We start from the raw sequence: 19,041 nt of genomic DNA on the forward strand, positions 1-19,041 counted from the left end.
GGATAGAAAATTTTAAGTGAGGAAAGTAATTTATCAGAGAATTTAAATTTCTGTAATTTATAATTCATTGTTTGGATATATTTTTGTGAAAAATTTAAAATTTTGGAATTTTAAAACAAAATTTTAAACAATTAAAAATCTAAAATTTCAATTTCCTTCTAAAAGGTGAGAAATTGAAATTCTCTTCTTAAAGTCTTCTTCAAAAATACCGTATGAGATTGTGGAATATCGATCAGGTCTGAGCGTAAAGGAACACGTATAACTAGCACACTAATCATATATTTTTTTTTCATTTATTTTTTTTCATCCTCATAATTTTAACTTTTTTTATCCAAACATAAAATTTTAAAAATAAAAGAATTTCAATTAAAATATTTGAAATTCTTAGAATTTAAAATTTCTTAGAATTTTAAATTCCTCCATTCAAACACACTCTTAACACATTTCGGCAACTGAGAATGATTCGGTCACTGTATGGCACTTTTAATACATTTTAGCGACCGATATAAATTGTTAGAAAGTAAAATTTTATATTCAGTCGCAATATCTGTCTCTGATCATGAATATGTATAAAATTAGTGTCACTTTAAGACGGTTAAGAGATCGACACTCCTCTGCCAATTAAATCAGTCGCTAAGCGCGTTGCCAATTTCAAATATTGACCATATTTGATATTAATCGCTCGCAAAACAATGATTTTTGTGACTGAAGCTTTTCATTCGCAAGATTCGGTGGCTATTTCAGATTTTTGGGTTGTTGGATTCTAAAGTTTTCATGAAAATGTAATGGAGTAAATTTCATGTTTTGAAATGGTTATTTTTTTAAAAAAAATTATATCAAAAAATAAAAAAGTCATTATTTTGAAAAGATCATTTTGACTCACCAAAAATATTAAGGACAAAATCAAACCTTTTAAATATAAGAAATCAAACTAAATATAATAAAACAAATTAAAAGAACTAAAAGTGCATTTAAGCAGAAAAAAATGAGTTACCAATTTATATACAAATAAGTAAATTAAAAACTTTTACGACCTAAACGAATTGCTAGAATAGAGACTCTTTAATTACCTTTCTAATCACCTCAAAGATTTTTATTTTTTATTTATTTTCTTAAACCTTATGGTTCTATAGTTCTCCAATAAAACTATGAAATATATCCCTACAAATTTCCATCCTTTAAACCGGAAAGAGTTATTTCTATAAAGTTTTATAAACAACTAGCATTAAAAGAGGCTGCCTTTTAATGATGATAATAATATATTTCTCATAAAATGCAACGTCTCAGAGAATGAAGCAACAATTGCTTGCTTAAAGAAAATAATATATAAATTAATAAACGATCGGTACCATGGACCACTCTTATGCGAAATAGAATCTTCATTTTCATCCTTTCAAGAAAATAATCTTACTAATTTAGAGTTCGATTCAAAAGTAAATAAAATTTAATTAAAAATTATTTTCATTTTTCATCTGAGACTAAATTAAAAAAATATCCAAATTATTCAACTTTAATTTCAATAATTATTTATATCCAATCACTTGATTAGTTACTAAAGCCATATGCATAATGCAATACTTGCTGGTAGCGGATGTAATGGATGTCTCTTTTATTCATAGTTAGCCTTTCTTTTTTAAAAAAAAAAAAATTTTTAGATCACATGCATTATCATTGGAGACAATTATATTGGAGGTGGATATAACCACTATTGTAACAAAAAAATTAAATAAAACATTTAAAACAAAGATTTCTATTTCGTTTCAAAGACATGCACTTGCTGTAATTGATTCTATTTTATTTAAATGAAGATAAAATATATGTACTGTCTTTTAAAGAATGTATAAAAAAAATTTCATTTAAAGAGATTTTACACGGTTTGTTCAATTGTAATTAAATTATAATTTATGATAAATTTCATAATAATTATTTTTAGGCATGACAACTAAACTCGTATTTGTGGGTATTCGTTCAAATCGTCTCAATTTTAATAAGAAACATCTGAGTTAACTAAGTACGAGTTCAAGGATTATCCGACTTTTTTGTTTGAGATCGGGATTGGGGTGAGGAACGTGGATGTCACTAGCCACTTAATTTTTTTTCTTGACAATTTTTGTAAACAAAAGTGATACAATTAATTTATTAATATACAAGTAATTAAAAATAAATGTGTAACAATTAATTTATTTATTCTAAAATTATATTTTTAATATAATTTTTTTAAAAAAAAAACTTATTTTACAAATTTGAACGGGACAAGAACGGGATAACAAATCTCAACCTGTCAAGTATGAGGGATAAATACAAAAATATGTTTGGGAGTCAAGATTGGAGAATGAAGAGATAATACCCGTCCTCACTCCGTCCCATTATTATGTCTATTTTAAAAGTTATATTTATTGTTTTTAATTAATTGCTAGTACAATATTTTTTGGATATGGCAGTGTGGATTTTTTTTACGATAACTGGGGACAGAAATTAAATAAGAATAATATAATAATCTTTTAATATTTTTGTGTGTGTAAGAATCAAACTCAAACATTAAAAGTTAATTTACAATAGTTCACAAATTTAATTGATAATAAAGCGGTATAGTAAGTTTCACCTAATAGAATAATAAATACTAACAGAAAAATTAAATGGTAGTTATTAAAGTACTTTCAATTCTATTAATATGATTTTTGTCTAAAACTTTTATTTTTTATTTTTTAGATTTATCATCAGTTTTATAAACATGACTGGATATTTTTAGTGAAATCTTTTATTTTACTTTTGATTTATTTATAATATTTAAGGGTAAGACCGCATACAATATCCTTCCCTCATACCTTCGCATAGCGAAGAACCTCTGGGCAATGGGGTACGCTAGTTATAATATTCAAACCCATTATAAACAGCCTCGACGTAGCATATATAAAATCAATAAACCTTCCGTTAATGATTTATCAATTGGTGTATGGAATCATTAGCTCATTTTAACATTAAATATATCTAACAGAAAGAAGCCTAATTCTTGGTATTATTTTTTTGTCGGTATACGATTTTTTTTTCAAGATGTTAATTTGATAAGAAATTAAGAATGGTGTCTATACTTATACGCTGAAGAGTCATTTCTAGAGCTAGTGTTTCATAAAGCTTGCAAGAGTCAAATTACAATGACCTATAAGGTGCTCGGACTATATTGACTTAATTGTCCTTTTTGCTATACTTATAGGTAAACTATTGTTTTTATGAGATTGCATTGAATAATAAGACTGGATTTCATAGTAGAACTTCCTGTTGACTGACCTGTAATAGGATTGACTTATCAGTACCAACCTTGTCAGGTTGATTCTTTGATTTTAATCTATCGAAATATCTTTTAAATGATAAAATTATGCTAATTGTGTAATAAAATTGTGATAATTATCAGTATCGACCTTATCAAGTCGAAGTAGACAATATTTTTGTGCCTAATTATGTGCAACGAACTTGAGGTCGTCAATATATTTGTGCTAGAAGGAATGCATACATAAACTATTACTTTTATATATGGTTGCATTGAACAACAAGAACCAATATCCATTGCACAACTCCCCCCCTTTTAGGTTGACTCACTGACCTCAATCTCGTCATGCATCCCGCATGACTATAACATAATTGTGGCATAGATATCACATGCGCCATAATGACCTACCAATTTTTCCTACCAAAATCACTACTATATAACATTAATTAAGTAATAGTGTTTCATAAATAGACAAGTTATTCACCAAAATAAATAAATAAATTAAGGATTAAGGAGAAAGTCTTTTATTTAAATAATAATAATATACAATAAGAATTCTTAGAATGAGATCAGAGATGATATTAATTTCTTATATATAGCAAAATAACATATGCTTTCTTAAATAAATAACAAAAAAACAACTTCATGCATCCTCAACTTTTGCCAAATTAGAGTTAATTCAGTATAAGAGTTCTCACTTTTGAAATCTTGTCAGATTAATTACTCTAGCAAGATTGAAGAATGTCTACGGAAGATGATAATAACAAACCTTACCAAGTACCCAAAGAAAATTATTCAGTTAACAGTCATCGAAGACTATTTAACAAGTATGCTTGTGCTTGTGTGATGACTGCCTCGATTATATCTGCCATATTTGGTTACGGTGAGTGGTTTTCTGTTCTAGTACCTTGTCTTTGCTTATATATAGTGCAGGTTAATTTGGTTTGGTGGTGAAACCATAGTAGATCGACCATGTCAAACTTGATTTGACTCAAAATTACGATGTTTGGTAATTAGAGTAAATTAATTTCAATTAATTTTGACTCAAAACTACTTTTCTTTTCTTAATTTGTTATCCAAAACAAAAGAAACGATCTTAATTGAGAGTCTTTGAACCCCTTTGTTTCTTTGCAAACTCTCTAGCTATCTTTCATCTGTTAGAAAAATTCCAAGCCTTGGCAAGGAAGTAAGTCCCTTATTGATTAGCCTCAGGCCCTATATATCAAAGCGTGTCCCTGGAATCCTAGGATAATCATTTATTTATTTATTTATTTAAAAAGGCAGTATATGATTGGGAGCCCTAGATAATCACCCTACACTATGTACTATGTAGAACGGTTTCCTTGTAGTTTTTGTTAGAGTTTAATCTTTAATCTTTATTCTTTATTTTTATTTTCTATGTTGAAGTTACATTCACGGGCACATGTCATAGGACAATTTATTAAAAACATTACATCTACAATATGATATTATAAAGGATTAGATAAAATATTTAAATTCATAATTAATTCTTTATCTAAATATATTTTTTGATAATTATTGAAAGACTTTTGTGGTTATTCATCACGAATATGAACAATAATATTATAGTTCTTTCTCAAACAAAAATTATTTATTCTTCAATAGAACCTTCCTAGTTATAAAAGAAAAATTATGTATGACATCTTGATATATTGAAAATCGTAATTTTCTTATAATGTGTTAATATATATAACAGGTTTTCATATCTTTCAATAGATTAATATTAACATTTATTCATTTTATTTCAGTCTATATCATCTTATTTAAAAATCTAATAGATTCACTTAATTTGATCACATAAAACAAAATTCATTAATTAACCAATATAATTCTCTTATAATATTAACTCACATTAATTATTAAAATAAAAAATTTGTACAATTTTTTCATTGATCAGACAAAATTAATTATGCTAATCAATATTAAATTCTTCAGTTATGGGAGTGATGGCTGGAGCACTGATATTCATAAAGGAAGATCTTCAAATCAGTGACCTACAAGTGCAGCTCCTAGCAGGCATCTTAGACGTGTTCGCAGTATCAGGAGCCATGGCTGCAGGAAGAACATCTGATTATATAGGTCGCCGCTACACCGTCATTCTAGCCTCACTCATCTTCTTGTTGGGCTCCATTCTAATGGGCTATGGCCCATCCTACTCAATCTTAATCATTGGAAGATGCATTGTTGGAATTGGTGTGGGTTTTGCATTGATCATAGTACCAGTTTACAGCACAGAGATTTCATCTCCTTCCAAGAGAGGCTTTCTCACCTCTCTCCCAGACCTTTGCATCAACTTGGGGTTCTTGCTTGGCTATGTCTCAAACTACTTGTTTGAAAAATTGCCCCTGAAACTTGGATGGAGAATAATGGTTGCTCTTCCAGCAATTCCTTCCCTCATTCTAGTCATTCTCATGTTGAATTCGGTAGAGTCTCCAAGGTGGTTAGTGATGCAAGGACGTATAGCTGAGGCCAGGAAAGTGCTTTTATTAGTCTCTAATACAAACGAAGAAGCTAAACAACGCTTGAATGAAATAGAAGTTTCTGTTGGCATTGTTGAAAACTGCACCCTAGACATTGTTCAGGTTCCAAGGGAAACTCGCAGTGGTGCAGGAGCTCTTAAGGAACTGTTTTGTAAACCTTCCCCACCTGTGCGTAGGATACTAATTGCCGCCATTGGGGTTCATGTGTTCCAGCAGAGTAGTGGAATCGAGGGTATTTTGGTATATAGCCCAAGGGTGTTTGAGAGAACAGGAATCAGTGACAAGAGCAAGCTCATGCTAGTCACTGTTGGCATGGGAATCAGCAAAACTGTGTCAACATTAGTTGCAACATTTTTGTTGGACAGAGTTGGGAGGAGGATTCTCTTTCTGGTTAGTTCAGGAGGAATGGTTGTGGCACTGTTAGGGTTAGGTGTTTGCATGACCACAGTGGAAAGTTCCACTGAGAAATTATTGTGGACAACAAGCATTGCCATAATTGCTACCTACGTTTATGTGGCTTTTATGGCTATTGGAATTGGGCCTGTGACATGGGTTTATAGCACTGAGATATTTCCTTTGAGATTGAGGGCACAAGGAATTGGCATATGCGTGGCTGTGAACAGAACTACGAATTTGGCAGTGGTCACAAGTTTCATTTCGATCTATAAAAAGATAACAATGGGTGGGATTTTCTTTCTGTTTACAGCTATTAATGCTTTGGCTTGGTGTTTCTACTACTTTTTGCCTGAGACTAAAGGAAGATCATTAGAAGATATGGAGAGTATCTTTGGGGAAAATTCCAAATCGAAGGTACAAAATGACGAAGCCAGAGAGCAACACTAGTGAATCTAGTCCATAATCGCAATGTGATGCAGTTGCTGAAAGATATATTGAAGTTGCATCGGTGGAAACCTGTATCCTTGTTGATTCCTCCATAAAGCCAAGTTTTTCCTAACTTTGCTCTTATTATAATAATCCACACCATGATAAATAAGATTTCTTAATCTTAAAAGGAAGTATTTTATAAGATGAATGCGCGTCTTTTACATTTGAAGAGCAATTTTGTATGTTAATTTTTTCTCCAAATATTAAATACCTGTACTGTCACATTAATCAGTTTTAAAACCTTTCTTAAATTATTTTTATATTTCTTGTCAAAGTAATTATATAAAAGTTCAAAACTACCTCTATATATTAAATTAAAATAATATAAGTATATTATTCTGAAAGTGATTATTTTTTTATCGTAGCATCTCATATAAAGATTGACTAACGTTAATCATATTTTTTATATAGGTATTTAAAATGTAAATTTATAAGTAGAATACCTCAATCTAAAATTTTACCTTAATCTCAATTATTTAAATTTATATATTATAAATTTTCATTTTCGTTTTCTAAAATAAGATAATTTATATGCATACTATAGTTTCATGCCTTGCATACTTCACTATGGATTTGAAGATTTATAATGGATTTGGGATGAAATTTATAATAGGAGAAATTTAGTAAGAACTCTCTCTCTCTCTCTCTCTCTCTCTCTCTCTCTCTCTCTCTCTCTCTCTCTATATATATATATATATATATATAAAATTAAAATTTGACAGATTTTATAAGATGTGAGATGGATTAGGGTATGAAGAGAGAATATTTTGAGATTCTTTTGGGCATTTGATGTTTTGGTTAGTGAGTTTTGAATAGAAGATAATTTAATCATTCAATTTATAAGGATTTATTTAGTAGAAAACGAGAATTTGAGAGTTTTAAATAAATGAATAGGCCAAAGTGATTTAATTTGCTCGAAAAACATGTTGGATCAAAATCACATGCATTCTAAATTAGAGAAATCAGACATGTGATTTGTAACCAAAAAAGACAAGTGATTAAACCATAAATAATCTAACATTTACAACCTAAATTTGACTATTCATAAAGATCGAGCTCATTTATGATCTTATCATCCTAATATACGGCTGCTAGTTTTTTAGGATTTCATTCAAAATAAGAATAGTAAAGCAAGTGCTATATAAGAATGATTATCGCGCTGATCGCATGCACTGATGCACTCACGTAATTCTATTTGACTTATTTATTATCCTATTTTTGAACGATTTGGTCGATAAAAGTGGCCTACTAAAGTCCAGCTTGTGTTTGTCCACTTGCTGGAACCTGCTGTAGGCTATTTCCATATTTCTATAACTTTGCATGGCTGGCATTGGCAGTGGTATTTGATCCAACTTTTCAGTTTCCACAAAACTTAGTCAAACTCTGACGTTGCAAATTTCATCAGCTTCTTATACCAGACTGATCTCATATATATAGCGCATAAAAACAATTGGTTAATTATGCTGATTATTGAGTTCCCACTCACTCACACACTATAAGGAAGTTGGCTTTGGATATATTTCCTGCAAAGTTAAGGTTTGAATAGTAGAGAAAAAATTAAAGTAATTTTTAACATGCCCTGCGTAAGCCATTGATAGACATTAATAGTCTACACTACTGAAATACTAAAGACAAAATTGTAATGAAATTTCTCTCTGCCTCTTTTATTCATAATCAGTGGTATTTATAGCAGCAAGAGAGTACGGTCACTCAAAGGTAACAGCTGCACTTGAAGATAAGCACAAGGAATATAGCAAAACGGAATTCAGCAACAACATAAGGGAATTGGGGAAACTATCAGCAGTTGGTCATAACCAATTACTGAGGGAATATTCTTCAGCTGCTGGAGGCTTGCTACACGAAGTCCTTGGAAGTAATTGGGTTTCTTTGATGTTCTCTTGGGCCTGCTATGGGTTTGTCCTATATTGCTATCAACACCCTTTCCTGGAAAAACAATCTTGCCCTCAAGGTTGTGGATTGTGGACAAAGTGCCCCAATGTTCCAAGGTGGTGTCCTCTGGTGGTAAGCCTAGCCATTGGACCAACACCAGCTTGGATGCGGGTATAGTAGTGGTGTCCCATTTCCAATCTAGGATAGATAAAGGCTCAATCACCGAGTGGTTGTCAGAGTTAGCGGGATAAATGGTATCAACAGTCACAGGGAATGAACTGTGATGTGGCTTCAGTAAGGAGACATCAAACACCAGGTGAATTCTGGTGGAGTCCGGTAGTTGGAGTTGATAAGCACCAGGGATGCCAAGTTCCTGGATCCCGAAGGGGCCATATAATCGCTTGGGCAACTTAGAATAAGATGACCGGAGTGATGTTTGGCGATAAGGACGAAGGCATACGTAGACCCAATAGCCCACCGAATACGAAACATCCCGATGGTGGGAGTTTGCAACCTGCTTCATTGCGTCTTGGGCCTTAGCCAAATGACGTTGCAGTGTGGTGTGGAGCTGTGTTCATGACACAAGTAGAGAATTGGTTGCTTCGAGCGGCAAAGTTCCTTGTAGGTACTGAGGTATGGAATGGGGTGGTTTTCCGTAGATGACCTCAAACGGCGATAAACCAGTGGTAGAGTGAATTATGGTGTTATATGATCATTCCGCTAGAGAAAGGAAGGTGAACCACTACGAGGGTCTGTTGTGCATGAAAGAGCGAAGGTATTGCTCAAACACTCTATTCAAGACCTCGGTTTGGCTGTCAGTTTTCGAGTAATACGAGGCACATCCTTAGTTTGGTTCCACTTAATCGAAAAAGCTCTTGCCAAAACTTGCTTATTAACAGTGGGTCTCTGTTGGATACAAGACTGCAAGGGAAGCCATGTAATTTTCACACCATATCAATGAATAAAATAGCCACCTTGTACACTGAATGTTTCAGTGGTAATGCACCAAAATGTTCTCCCTTAGAGAATCTATCAACTACTGTTGTAACAATAGTTTATGGCAAACCGAAAAAATTATTGGCTGAGTCACGAACAATGTCGCTTTCTTTAAGACGTTTCGTGGCACTGCCAAAAATTGTACAAGCAGACTATCAACCACGACGTCCCCAGGATAAAACAACACAGATCTCTGTATAAGATTCCCATTGCATTGAGGGAACCTTTTCTAGAATTACACCCTCTTGTATGACTTGAAAAGTCACTCTAAAAGGCAACCGAAAAATGTGACTTAAAAAGTCACTCTTAAAACCAACCGAAAAATATGACTTACAAAGTCACTCTTAAAGACAACCGAAAAAATATGACTTACAAAGTCACTCTTAAAGGCAACCGAAAAAATATGACTTACAAAATCACTCTTAAAGGCAACCGAAATTTTAGAGCGACAGAAAGAAAGAGGGAGAAGTTTGCCGACAATGCATCGGCTGAAATATGGGAGGGAGAAAGAAAAGTTGAGGAAATGCTTCTCAACTGGGGTAAGGAAAAAAGAAGAAATGAGTTCTCTATATATAGAGAGTGAAACACTATTCAAGTGTTTATCATGAGCGATGTGGGACTTGAAGCTTTTTTTTCTTTTTTTTTTCCTTTCTTTTTTTTCAAACTTTCATTTGTTCTAACAACTACCACCAAAATGGTGTTGAAACTATGGGATTAGGGAAGGCTAATGATAAAATTGAGGGAAAGGTCCTCCCAAATAGTGGAGGGAATTGCAAGAGGTTGAAAGAGACCAGCTGGTTTCCTGGTCTCGTATTTCGTCTGTTGACAGATAAGGCATTGGAATACATAGTGGTAGACATCATCCCTCATGTCAATCCAGAAGAAATTTTGTTGGAGTTGTTGCAGGGTTTTTGCAATTCCCACATGGTTGTCCTAAGGGGTGGAATGGAATTCCTCCAACAATAAGGAAGTGAAAGAGTTGCTTGAGGGAAGTCAAACCTTCCCTTGAAAGAAGATGAGGTCATTTGTAATTGTGAAGCTCGAGTATGTGTCGGGCTGGTGTTGGACATTATGTGATAAATCTCTGGACTCAACATTGTCTTGGAGTGAGTGACATAATTGGTCTATGAAAACAAAATTCGGAAGAGATAAAGACCAACATTGACCACCAAGGTATGGTATGTGGGATAATGCGTCGGTCGTGACATTGCCAGAACCTGGCCAGTATTGGATCGAGTAATCATAGCCCAACAACTTAGATAAATAAGTTTGTTGCTCAGGTATTTGGATGACCTGTGACATAAGCTCTTTCAAGCTTTTGTGGTCAGTGATGATGACAAAGGGATGACCCAAGAGGTAGTGTCTCCATTTATGTACCGCAGATGTGATAACATGCAATTCATGACATATGTGGAACCCCATTGTAGTCGAGGACAAAAGAGTTTGCTATAGAACGCGATGGGGTGTGACCGCTGGAGGAGAACTGCTTCCATGGTTGAGCCGGATGTGTCGGATTTAAGAGTAAAAGGAAAATCAAAATCAGGGGAAGCCAGTATTGGAGCTTCCCTCATAGCCTGTTTAAGCTTGTCGAAAGCTTGTTGGGCCTCCATGGACTAAGAGGATTGATTTTTCCTTAAAAGTAAATTTAATAGTGCCACAATCAAAGCATAGCCACATATGAAACGACGATAGAATCCCGTCAAACCGAGAAAACCACAAAGCTCGATGGTGGATGTCCAAGATGGCCACTCCCTCATGGCACTAATCTTGGCAAGGTATGGGGCCACGCCTGAAGCTGACACAATGTGTCTGAGGTATTGAAGAGTGTTCCTGGCAAACAAGCACTTCAAACTCGCTGATGGAATTGTTCCCAGGATAAGGTAGCAAAATCAACTCCATCCTCAAATGTTGGCTGCTCTATCCACGGTGCCATTGGCTCCGAAATCCCCTCTGCCCTCGTCCCTACCTTCACCTTCATCCAGCTAGCCTCATGAAGCTAGATGTTCCACGTTTTGATGGTTGGGATCCATTGGGTTGGATTTTTTAAATTACCCACTTTTAACACCTTATCAGCAGTGTTGGTCATAACCAACTGCTGAGGGAATATTCGTCAGCTGCTGGAGGCTTGCTACACGAAGTCCCGGAGGTAAGTGGGTTTCTTTCTCTTGGCCCAGCTATGGGTTTGTCCTGTATTGCTATCAGCCATGATAAAAGATGGAAGACCAAAATCAATTCAATTAGTTGAATAGGCAGACGCATATATACATCGTGGCCAACGTTTTTCTTTCTTCATCCCTTTCGATGATACATCACATGCGATCCCCATGAGCACTATAATTAATTCATGTAGATCGAGCCTTCACCAGTTAGAGCCTTCGTTATCAAAAAAATTAAAATGTCAATTTTTTATTATTAATTACCGTGTTTTTACTAAAATCGTCTCTATTGGCTACTACAGATGATATTTATATATATTCCATTAATTTCACATGTAAAACACGATAATTTTAATAAGTGGAATTAAAACAAACTCATGTTCGCAAGGAAGGTTCTCCCTATGAGCTTGTGTTTCTTGCGTAAATATGCGTCATCGGATCTGGACAAACATTCGGTCACCTAGTGCATATGCGAAATTAACTTTCAAATAATAATAATTATTTTAGCTCCAATAATATGTGAGGTCTCTTTTGCTGAGCCTACCAATATGTGTTGCCTCGTTGACCAATGGAAACATTATCCAAAGGTTCATCTGTTTATGGTGGAATATCGTAAGTACCGAGGCAGGTTCTTCTAAATTGTAAGTCACACTATGCAATATATATTATATATGTTATTTAGGAAGTGACCAAAGAAAACATTCTCTTTCCCAAAGATTTAGTAATTAATTAATAATTTAGACTTGACTCTAACCTAATTCTAAAAAGTGATTTACAAGATAAAGATACACTATATCAGTTATATCATCATGGATCTCTCATAATAATAAATATTAACGTAATATTTATATTATTTGTGTACATTTTTATTGTCTATATTAGTAGTTTAATTTTTGATTAAAAAAAGATGATACTAATGAAAATAATGCTAATTTTTATATTTTTCTACTTTAGTAAATGACAATTTAAAAAAAAAAACGCAATAAAAATGTTTTACATGTTTTTTTGTTCTTATGTTTTACATGTTTATGTCTAGTTGTTAATTAGAGTATTTCACGGTTGTTGATCGGTAAACAAATCAAATAGAGCAAATTATATTAATCACTTTTAAGATTTTATGTAATTATACAAACACTCTATGTTATATTTTAATCATTACAGTCACTTGTAGGGGTGTTAGTGTAACATATGAGATGATATGAGTATATATAATATTTTCAAACATAAATGAGAGTTATAGTGTAAGAATAATATTATATATAATTCAAGAAAAACTCAGCGGTGCAAGTACGCATATTTCATTTATTTTAAATTAGTAAGAGAAGGGCATTTAGTTGAGTCTATGAATTAACCTACATTAAATTTTAGAAAATAAAACATGTCAAAACTTTTATTAAAATCTATGTCATATAAAAAGTTTTTAGGTCTAACAAACTGTCTATTTAGATAACATAGATAAATATTTATTAATTATAGTTATTAGTATTATTATTTGAAACAAGCACTCTGTGCCAGTGCCTTGTCTATCTATATTTTTTTTTTTGGTTTTTAATTATAAATAATAACATGATTAAGAGATCGATATAAATAATTATCTTGAGGAGTTACTTTTAACAATAACCGTGTGATTCAAAGGTAATTTTTATTCTCTTTATTATTAGTATAAATTATTGTTAAAATCATACATTTATTTATCTTGAAAATTTACAAACAATAAACATGATGACTGGCCTAACGAGTTAATTTAAGCTTATACTTCCTCAAGTCTCAAATATAAGGGGAAAAATATTTTTTTCTTGGTCCTAAATATAATTTTTTTTAATTAATTTTACTTTATTTAATGTTATTATTTTTAAAATATTATCTATTTAATTGAGATGTTAGTTTCAATGACTATTTCTTATCTTTGATATCAAGTTCTAATGAAGAATAAATTGAAAAAAATTACCTTTTAATTAAAATTGATATAATTAAATATAATTAACTAACTTTCTTATTTAGTGTGTAATATTTTTTTATATATTTGAGATCAAATAGAGTATAATTTGTTGAAAGATAAATTTGTTATATTTAGAGCTAGACAACCCGGAGAGTCAATCTTACAAGACTCAGTTAGTTTACCACCAACACCAATCACAATACATTCTAAAAAACAAATAACTAGTAGACATACGACTAAAATTTCACCAATTAACCCTAACGTCACTCACTAAATTAGTGTCGTGACTAAATTAAGACTCTGCCAATACATAAGAGAAATGTGGAACACTTTTTTGGACAATCCTCGAGGAACACTACTTTTCATAAAAGGTTCCCTGTGTGAAACTGCCGTTAATTTACACTGCTTGTGAAATGCAAAACCAAACACAACTGGAAACCTATGACTATAAACATTATGGTACAGGGATTTATGTCGACAGACTTTGACAGAATTCCAATGCGCATTACTACTCATTTACTAGACAACCGTACCCAAAAGAGTCAAGTGATTTTAGGAATTGATTGTGTCAAGTGGCTACTAATTTGAGAATCAGCATCCATAAAAATAACTGAGTATATATAGTCAACAACTCAGCATTAGGAGGATGATCCCGTCGTAGAGTCAGCTATCGAGTAGGGTTATGTTTGGCCAAAGCTTGCTATAATTCCATAACATATCCTAATTGTGACTTTTCAAAAGTTATTATAAAAGATTATAATCTTACCCTCCATTTCAATTTACATGATGATACTGTATAAATTATTTAAAAAAAAATATATAAATATAAAAAGGAGTGGTATAATACTATAATATGTTATCCAATTAGTAATTTCTACACAAGGTATCAAGTATCTCTTGGTCTCTATATACCTGTCCGGAGTGGTGAGACCCACCAGACCAAACTTTCACTGTTCACCCAAATAAAAAGCGGAGCCACTTCGGCTACTATATAAACAGGCCAGGAATTAAGCACATCATTGTGGTTTAGCTATCGCTCAGACTCGTATTCCAGTTTAAGAAGCGAGTGAAAGAGTGTATATCATTACTCGTTTAGAAAAAGGTATCCAGAAAGGAAGAAAAAACCTTCAAAGAGCGCATGCCTAGCATGGAGATAGGTGGCGAAAAAGATCAGTTCAATAAATATGCTTGTGCATGTGCTGTAGTCGCTTCCATGATATCCATCATATTTGGATATGGTAAAATATTCAATTCCATCTTACTCTTTACCTCGCCTTGTTGCTCTCTTTATATTATTCAATTTCTACTATTTTGTTCTCTCTGCAAAAAAAAAAAAAACAAGATATATATGGTCCATTTATTATATTAGAAATTACGGTATATATATTATGGAAACCGTTATTAATTTATTGGTAGAGGAATTCCATATATATTTTGGATAATTATTTACAGTGAATAGTAATATGGAGACAATTTTCTAAAAGTGAAATAAGTATAGATCATTGATAACTAATTTCTATTGGAATTTCAGAAGAAAAAAATCTGTAGGCTTAACCAAATTTAATAAAGTCTTTTTCACTTAATTATATTTTTTTAATTCAAAAAATTTAAATCTAAAATCTTATTTAAAGGATGATCACCTATTCATAGAGATTAAAAGTAATATGAATATAATTATCATTATTGTTGAAATAATAAGGGACAATTATTGTAGGAATGATGGATGCATGGTGTAATAATTAGCTCATGGGAGACACTAATTAACGAGAATTTTAAGGATGGAATTCTTGTATAATAATTTTTTTCATTTTCTCAATCGGTGGCTTAACATCACTTGGTAATATTCTTCTTAAATTATGTAATATTTTAGCTAGGTGAATGCATGTCTAGCTAAATTTTTTATACATGTATACATGATTTCAGATACCGGTGTTATGAGTGGAGCCATGATATTCATAAAGGAGGAGCTCGGAATCAGCGACACCCAACAAGAAGTTCTTGCAGGAATCTTAAACCTTTGTGCCTTGGTAGGATCTTTAGCTGCAGGAAGAACCTCTGATTACATTGGTCGACGCTACACAATCGCCCTAGCCTCTGTCCTTTTCATGGGTGGTTCAATTCTCATGGGATATGGTCCAAACTACGCAATTCTAATGTTGGGAAGGTGTGTTGCTGGTATTGGCGTGGGTTTTGCTCTTTTGATAGCACCAGTTTATTCTGCTGAAATCTCCTCAGCTAAATCACGAGGCTTTCTAGCTTCCCTACCCGAGCTTTGTATTGGTATTGGAATTTTACTTGGTTACGTAGCGAACTACTTCTTAGGGAAATTGACTTTGAAGCTTGGGTGGAGATTGATGCTTGGTATTGCAGCAGTTCCTTCACTTGCTTTGGCTTTTGGCATTCTGGCAATGCCAGAATCTCCAAGGTGGTTGGTGATGCAAGGCCATTTAGGAAAAGCCAAGAAAGTTTTGTTGAAAGTTTCAAATACTGAACAAGAAGCTGATCTTCGGTTCAAGGATATAAAGATTGCTGCTGGGATTGACGAGAATTGCCCTGAGGAAATGGTTAAGCTCCCACAGAAGAACCATGGTGAAGGGGTTTGGAAAGAGTTAATAGTGAGACCCTCTAATTCTGTTCGGTGGATGTTGATTGCAGCTGTTGGGATTCACTTTTTTGAGCATGCAACTGGAATTGAAGCTGTTATGCTATATAGTCCAAGAATCTTTAAGAAAGCTGGAGTCACCACAAAGGACAAGCTCTTGCTCACAACCATTGGAGTAGGCCTCACAAAAATCTTTTTCTTGATAATAGCCTCATTTTTGCTTGACAGATTTGGGAGAAGACGCCTCTTGCTTACAAGCACCGGAGGAATGGTTTGTAGCCTTGCAGTGTTAGGATTCAGCTTGACCATGGTGCATACTTCACAGGAAAAGCTCTCATGGGCCTTGACCCTTAGCATAGTGGCTACTTACTCATTTGTTGCTTCTTTTAATATTGGACTTGGACCTGTCACATGGGTGTATAGCTCAGAGATTTTCCCTTCTAAGTTGAGAGCACAAGGAGCAAGTATTGGAGTTGCTGTCAACAGAGTCATGAATGCTGCTGTTTCCATGAGTTTCATTTCAATCTATAAAACAATAACTATAGGTGGGACTTTTTTCATGTTTGCTGCTATATCTATATTAGCTTGGTTGTTCTTCTATTTTTTCCTGCCTGAAACCAAGGGGGTGGCCTTGGAAGGGATGGAGATGGTTTTCAGCAAAAATTATAGTAGGAATGTAGCTGCAGAAACTGATCAGAGGCAGAACGCGTAAGTGTGTTGTAGTTGAGATACAGTATACTTTGTATGGTTGTTTGTATTGTGTACTTTGTATTAAATTAATATTAATATTAATATCAATATAATATCATAATATTTAAACCTTTTTTTAAAGGATAATATTTAAACCTATTTTGCACCAACATGCTACAAGCCTACAACTTTATCCACACTACAAGCAAGTTGCTAGAAAAAGTAAAACAACGAGTATATTAACTGAGCCTGGCAAGTCAACTTCTAAAAGACAAGTTGCTGATTACATACAGTTCGGAGCAAAATGAAACAGTTTGCTGATTAGGGAGTTAAATCAATGCTAGTTGCTCATGACGCAACACACAAGGAATTTTGTGCAAACGTGCTATTGCTATTACTGGATAAAGAAAAAAGAGAAATGGAGTGCAGTGATTAAATTTATATGAACTACGTGAAAAATAAAAATAAAAATATTTTACTAGTTCAATCACCACAAGCACCCCCATAAATTTTAATTCAACAATATGTTTATAATTATGATTTTGAGATACTTATAAAATAAAAAGGAAAATGTTAACAATGAAGTGATACGTATTTGAGACCAAAAGATAATAATAAAGATCAATTTTATAAAAACAAATAAAAGAATGTATTGTGTAAATCGTTGATAACTGCTAAATAATTGTATTTTGATAGTAGAAAATCAAGCAAAATTATCTTTAAAAATAATTATTTAATAGTTATTTGCGCTTAAATATTAAAGAATTGATGTTTTGTTGAATTTTGGAAAAACTGGAGGTGTAACAAGCATAAAAACAAAAAAATTTGAAGAAAAGAAGAAAATGTAGAGTAGGCCCACCCAATACGTGCGCTTAGCGTGCGCATCACGTGCTAAGCGGGCCAGGAAGCACATGCATTAAGCGAGGCGTTAAGCTCGAGAGTTGTCATGTGCACTGAGTGCGCAACAGGCGTTAAGCGTGCATAACTGAAATAGAACGCGTTAAGCCTGTAACACGCGCTAAGCCCGCGATCCAACAGAAGCACGCGCTAAGCCTGCAACATGCATGCTAAGCGCGCGATCTACATGCGCTGAGCGAGCGGGTGTCGCGCTGAGCGCGCCTACGAAGGCCCAAAGCCCACTTCAACAGCTATAAATAGAGAGTCAGTCCAAGGGAGAAGACACAAACACACCACGACAGAACCCCCTCTCCTAGGTGTTTCATTCACTCCCTTTCTTTCACCCCTCCTCTTCTCAAATTAGTAAAGAAAAATCATAAACTCATACATGCTAGACAGACAAGGCAAGTCAGTTCCCACACTATCTTATCTTAAATTTATCTTTTATTTATTTAAATCTTTTATCTTTCTTATCTTTCACTTTTCTAATCTTTTACCTTTTTCTTTATCTTTTAGTTTTATCTTTAATTCTTTCATCTTTTCCTTTATCTTCTAATTTTATCTTTTCTTATCTTCCATCTTTATCTATTTTTTATTTTAAATTTATTATCTCTGACTTGTAAATTGGGTTTGCATTAGCCTAAGTATAAATAAAGTCTTGTGGATTCGACACTCGAACTTCCAAGTACTTTACTACTGTGACAATTTGATACACTTGCCAACGAGTTAACAATCGTTTTTTTAAATTGATTAAAAATATTTATTTAATTAATTGTACTCATCATTTGTAATTTTTTTTTAAAAATAACTAATAGTGAATAGTATAGAAAAAGTATTAATATTAAAGAGTATATATGCGTTACTAACCTTTTTGTAAAATACCCCTTTACTATAATTAATGATGACCGGAGGTGAAGAGCATTTACATTTTTAGATTTATATGAAAAAGCTTACTAACACATATATCGGACCCAAAGCAAATTTTTTGAGAGAAACTTTTTTTAATTTAAATGAAAAGATTATATGTTAGACTTTTGATCAATATAAATACTAGTAGTAAATATTTTTTTTATTGGTATCACTTCATTCTTAACATTTTAAATATAGTAGCCTGATCATTGGATCAGCTATATTGGTATTCATATATTTTTGGACAAAATAATTATATATAACTAAATTAAATATTTGAATATAACTACTTTTAAGTTTAAAGGAAAATT

At 32.9% G+C, this 19,041-nt stretch overlaps 2 protein-coding genes across 2 annotated transcripts; both read left to right on the forward strand.

Moving 5' to 3' along the window:
- Nucleotides 1-3,857: 3,857 nt before the first annotated feature.
- On the forward strand, nucleotides 3,858-6,778 carry LOC114375861 (probable polyol transporter 6). The gene is made up of 2 exons (XM_028333727.1): nucleotides 3,858-4,148; nucleotides 5,222-6,778. The coding sequence occupies exons 1-2, from the start codon at nucleotides 4,007-4,009 to the stop codon at nucleotides 6,607-6,609; spliced, it is 1,530 nt and encodes a 509-aa protein (XP_028189528.1). The 5' UTR covers nucleotides 3,858-4,006; the 3' UTR covers nucleotides 6,610-6,778.
- A 7,890-nt stretch (nucleotides 6,779-14,668) lies between these two features.
- LOC114374211 (probable polyol transporter 3) lies at nucleotides 14,669-17,065 on the forward strand. Its single transcript, XM_028331826.1, has 2 exons — nucleotides 14,669-14,870; nucleotides 15,556-17,065. Exons 1-2 carry the CDS (start codon nucleotides 14,771-14,773, stop codon nucleotides 16,944-16,946), a joined length of 1,491 nt encoding a protein of 496 aa, XP_028187627.1. The 5' UTR covers nucleotides 14,669-14,770; the 3' UTR covers nucleotides 16,947-17,065.
- Nucleotides 17,066-19,041: the final 1,976 nt, after the last annotated feature.

This window comes from Glycine soja, chromosome 11 (assembly GCF_004193775.1).
Source record: "Glycine soja cultivar W05 chromosome 11, ASM419377v2, whole genome shotgun sequence".
Lineage (NCBI taxonomy): Eukaryota > Viridiplantae > Streptophyta > Magnoliopsida > Fabales > Fabaceae > Glycine > Glycine soja.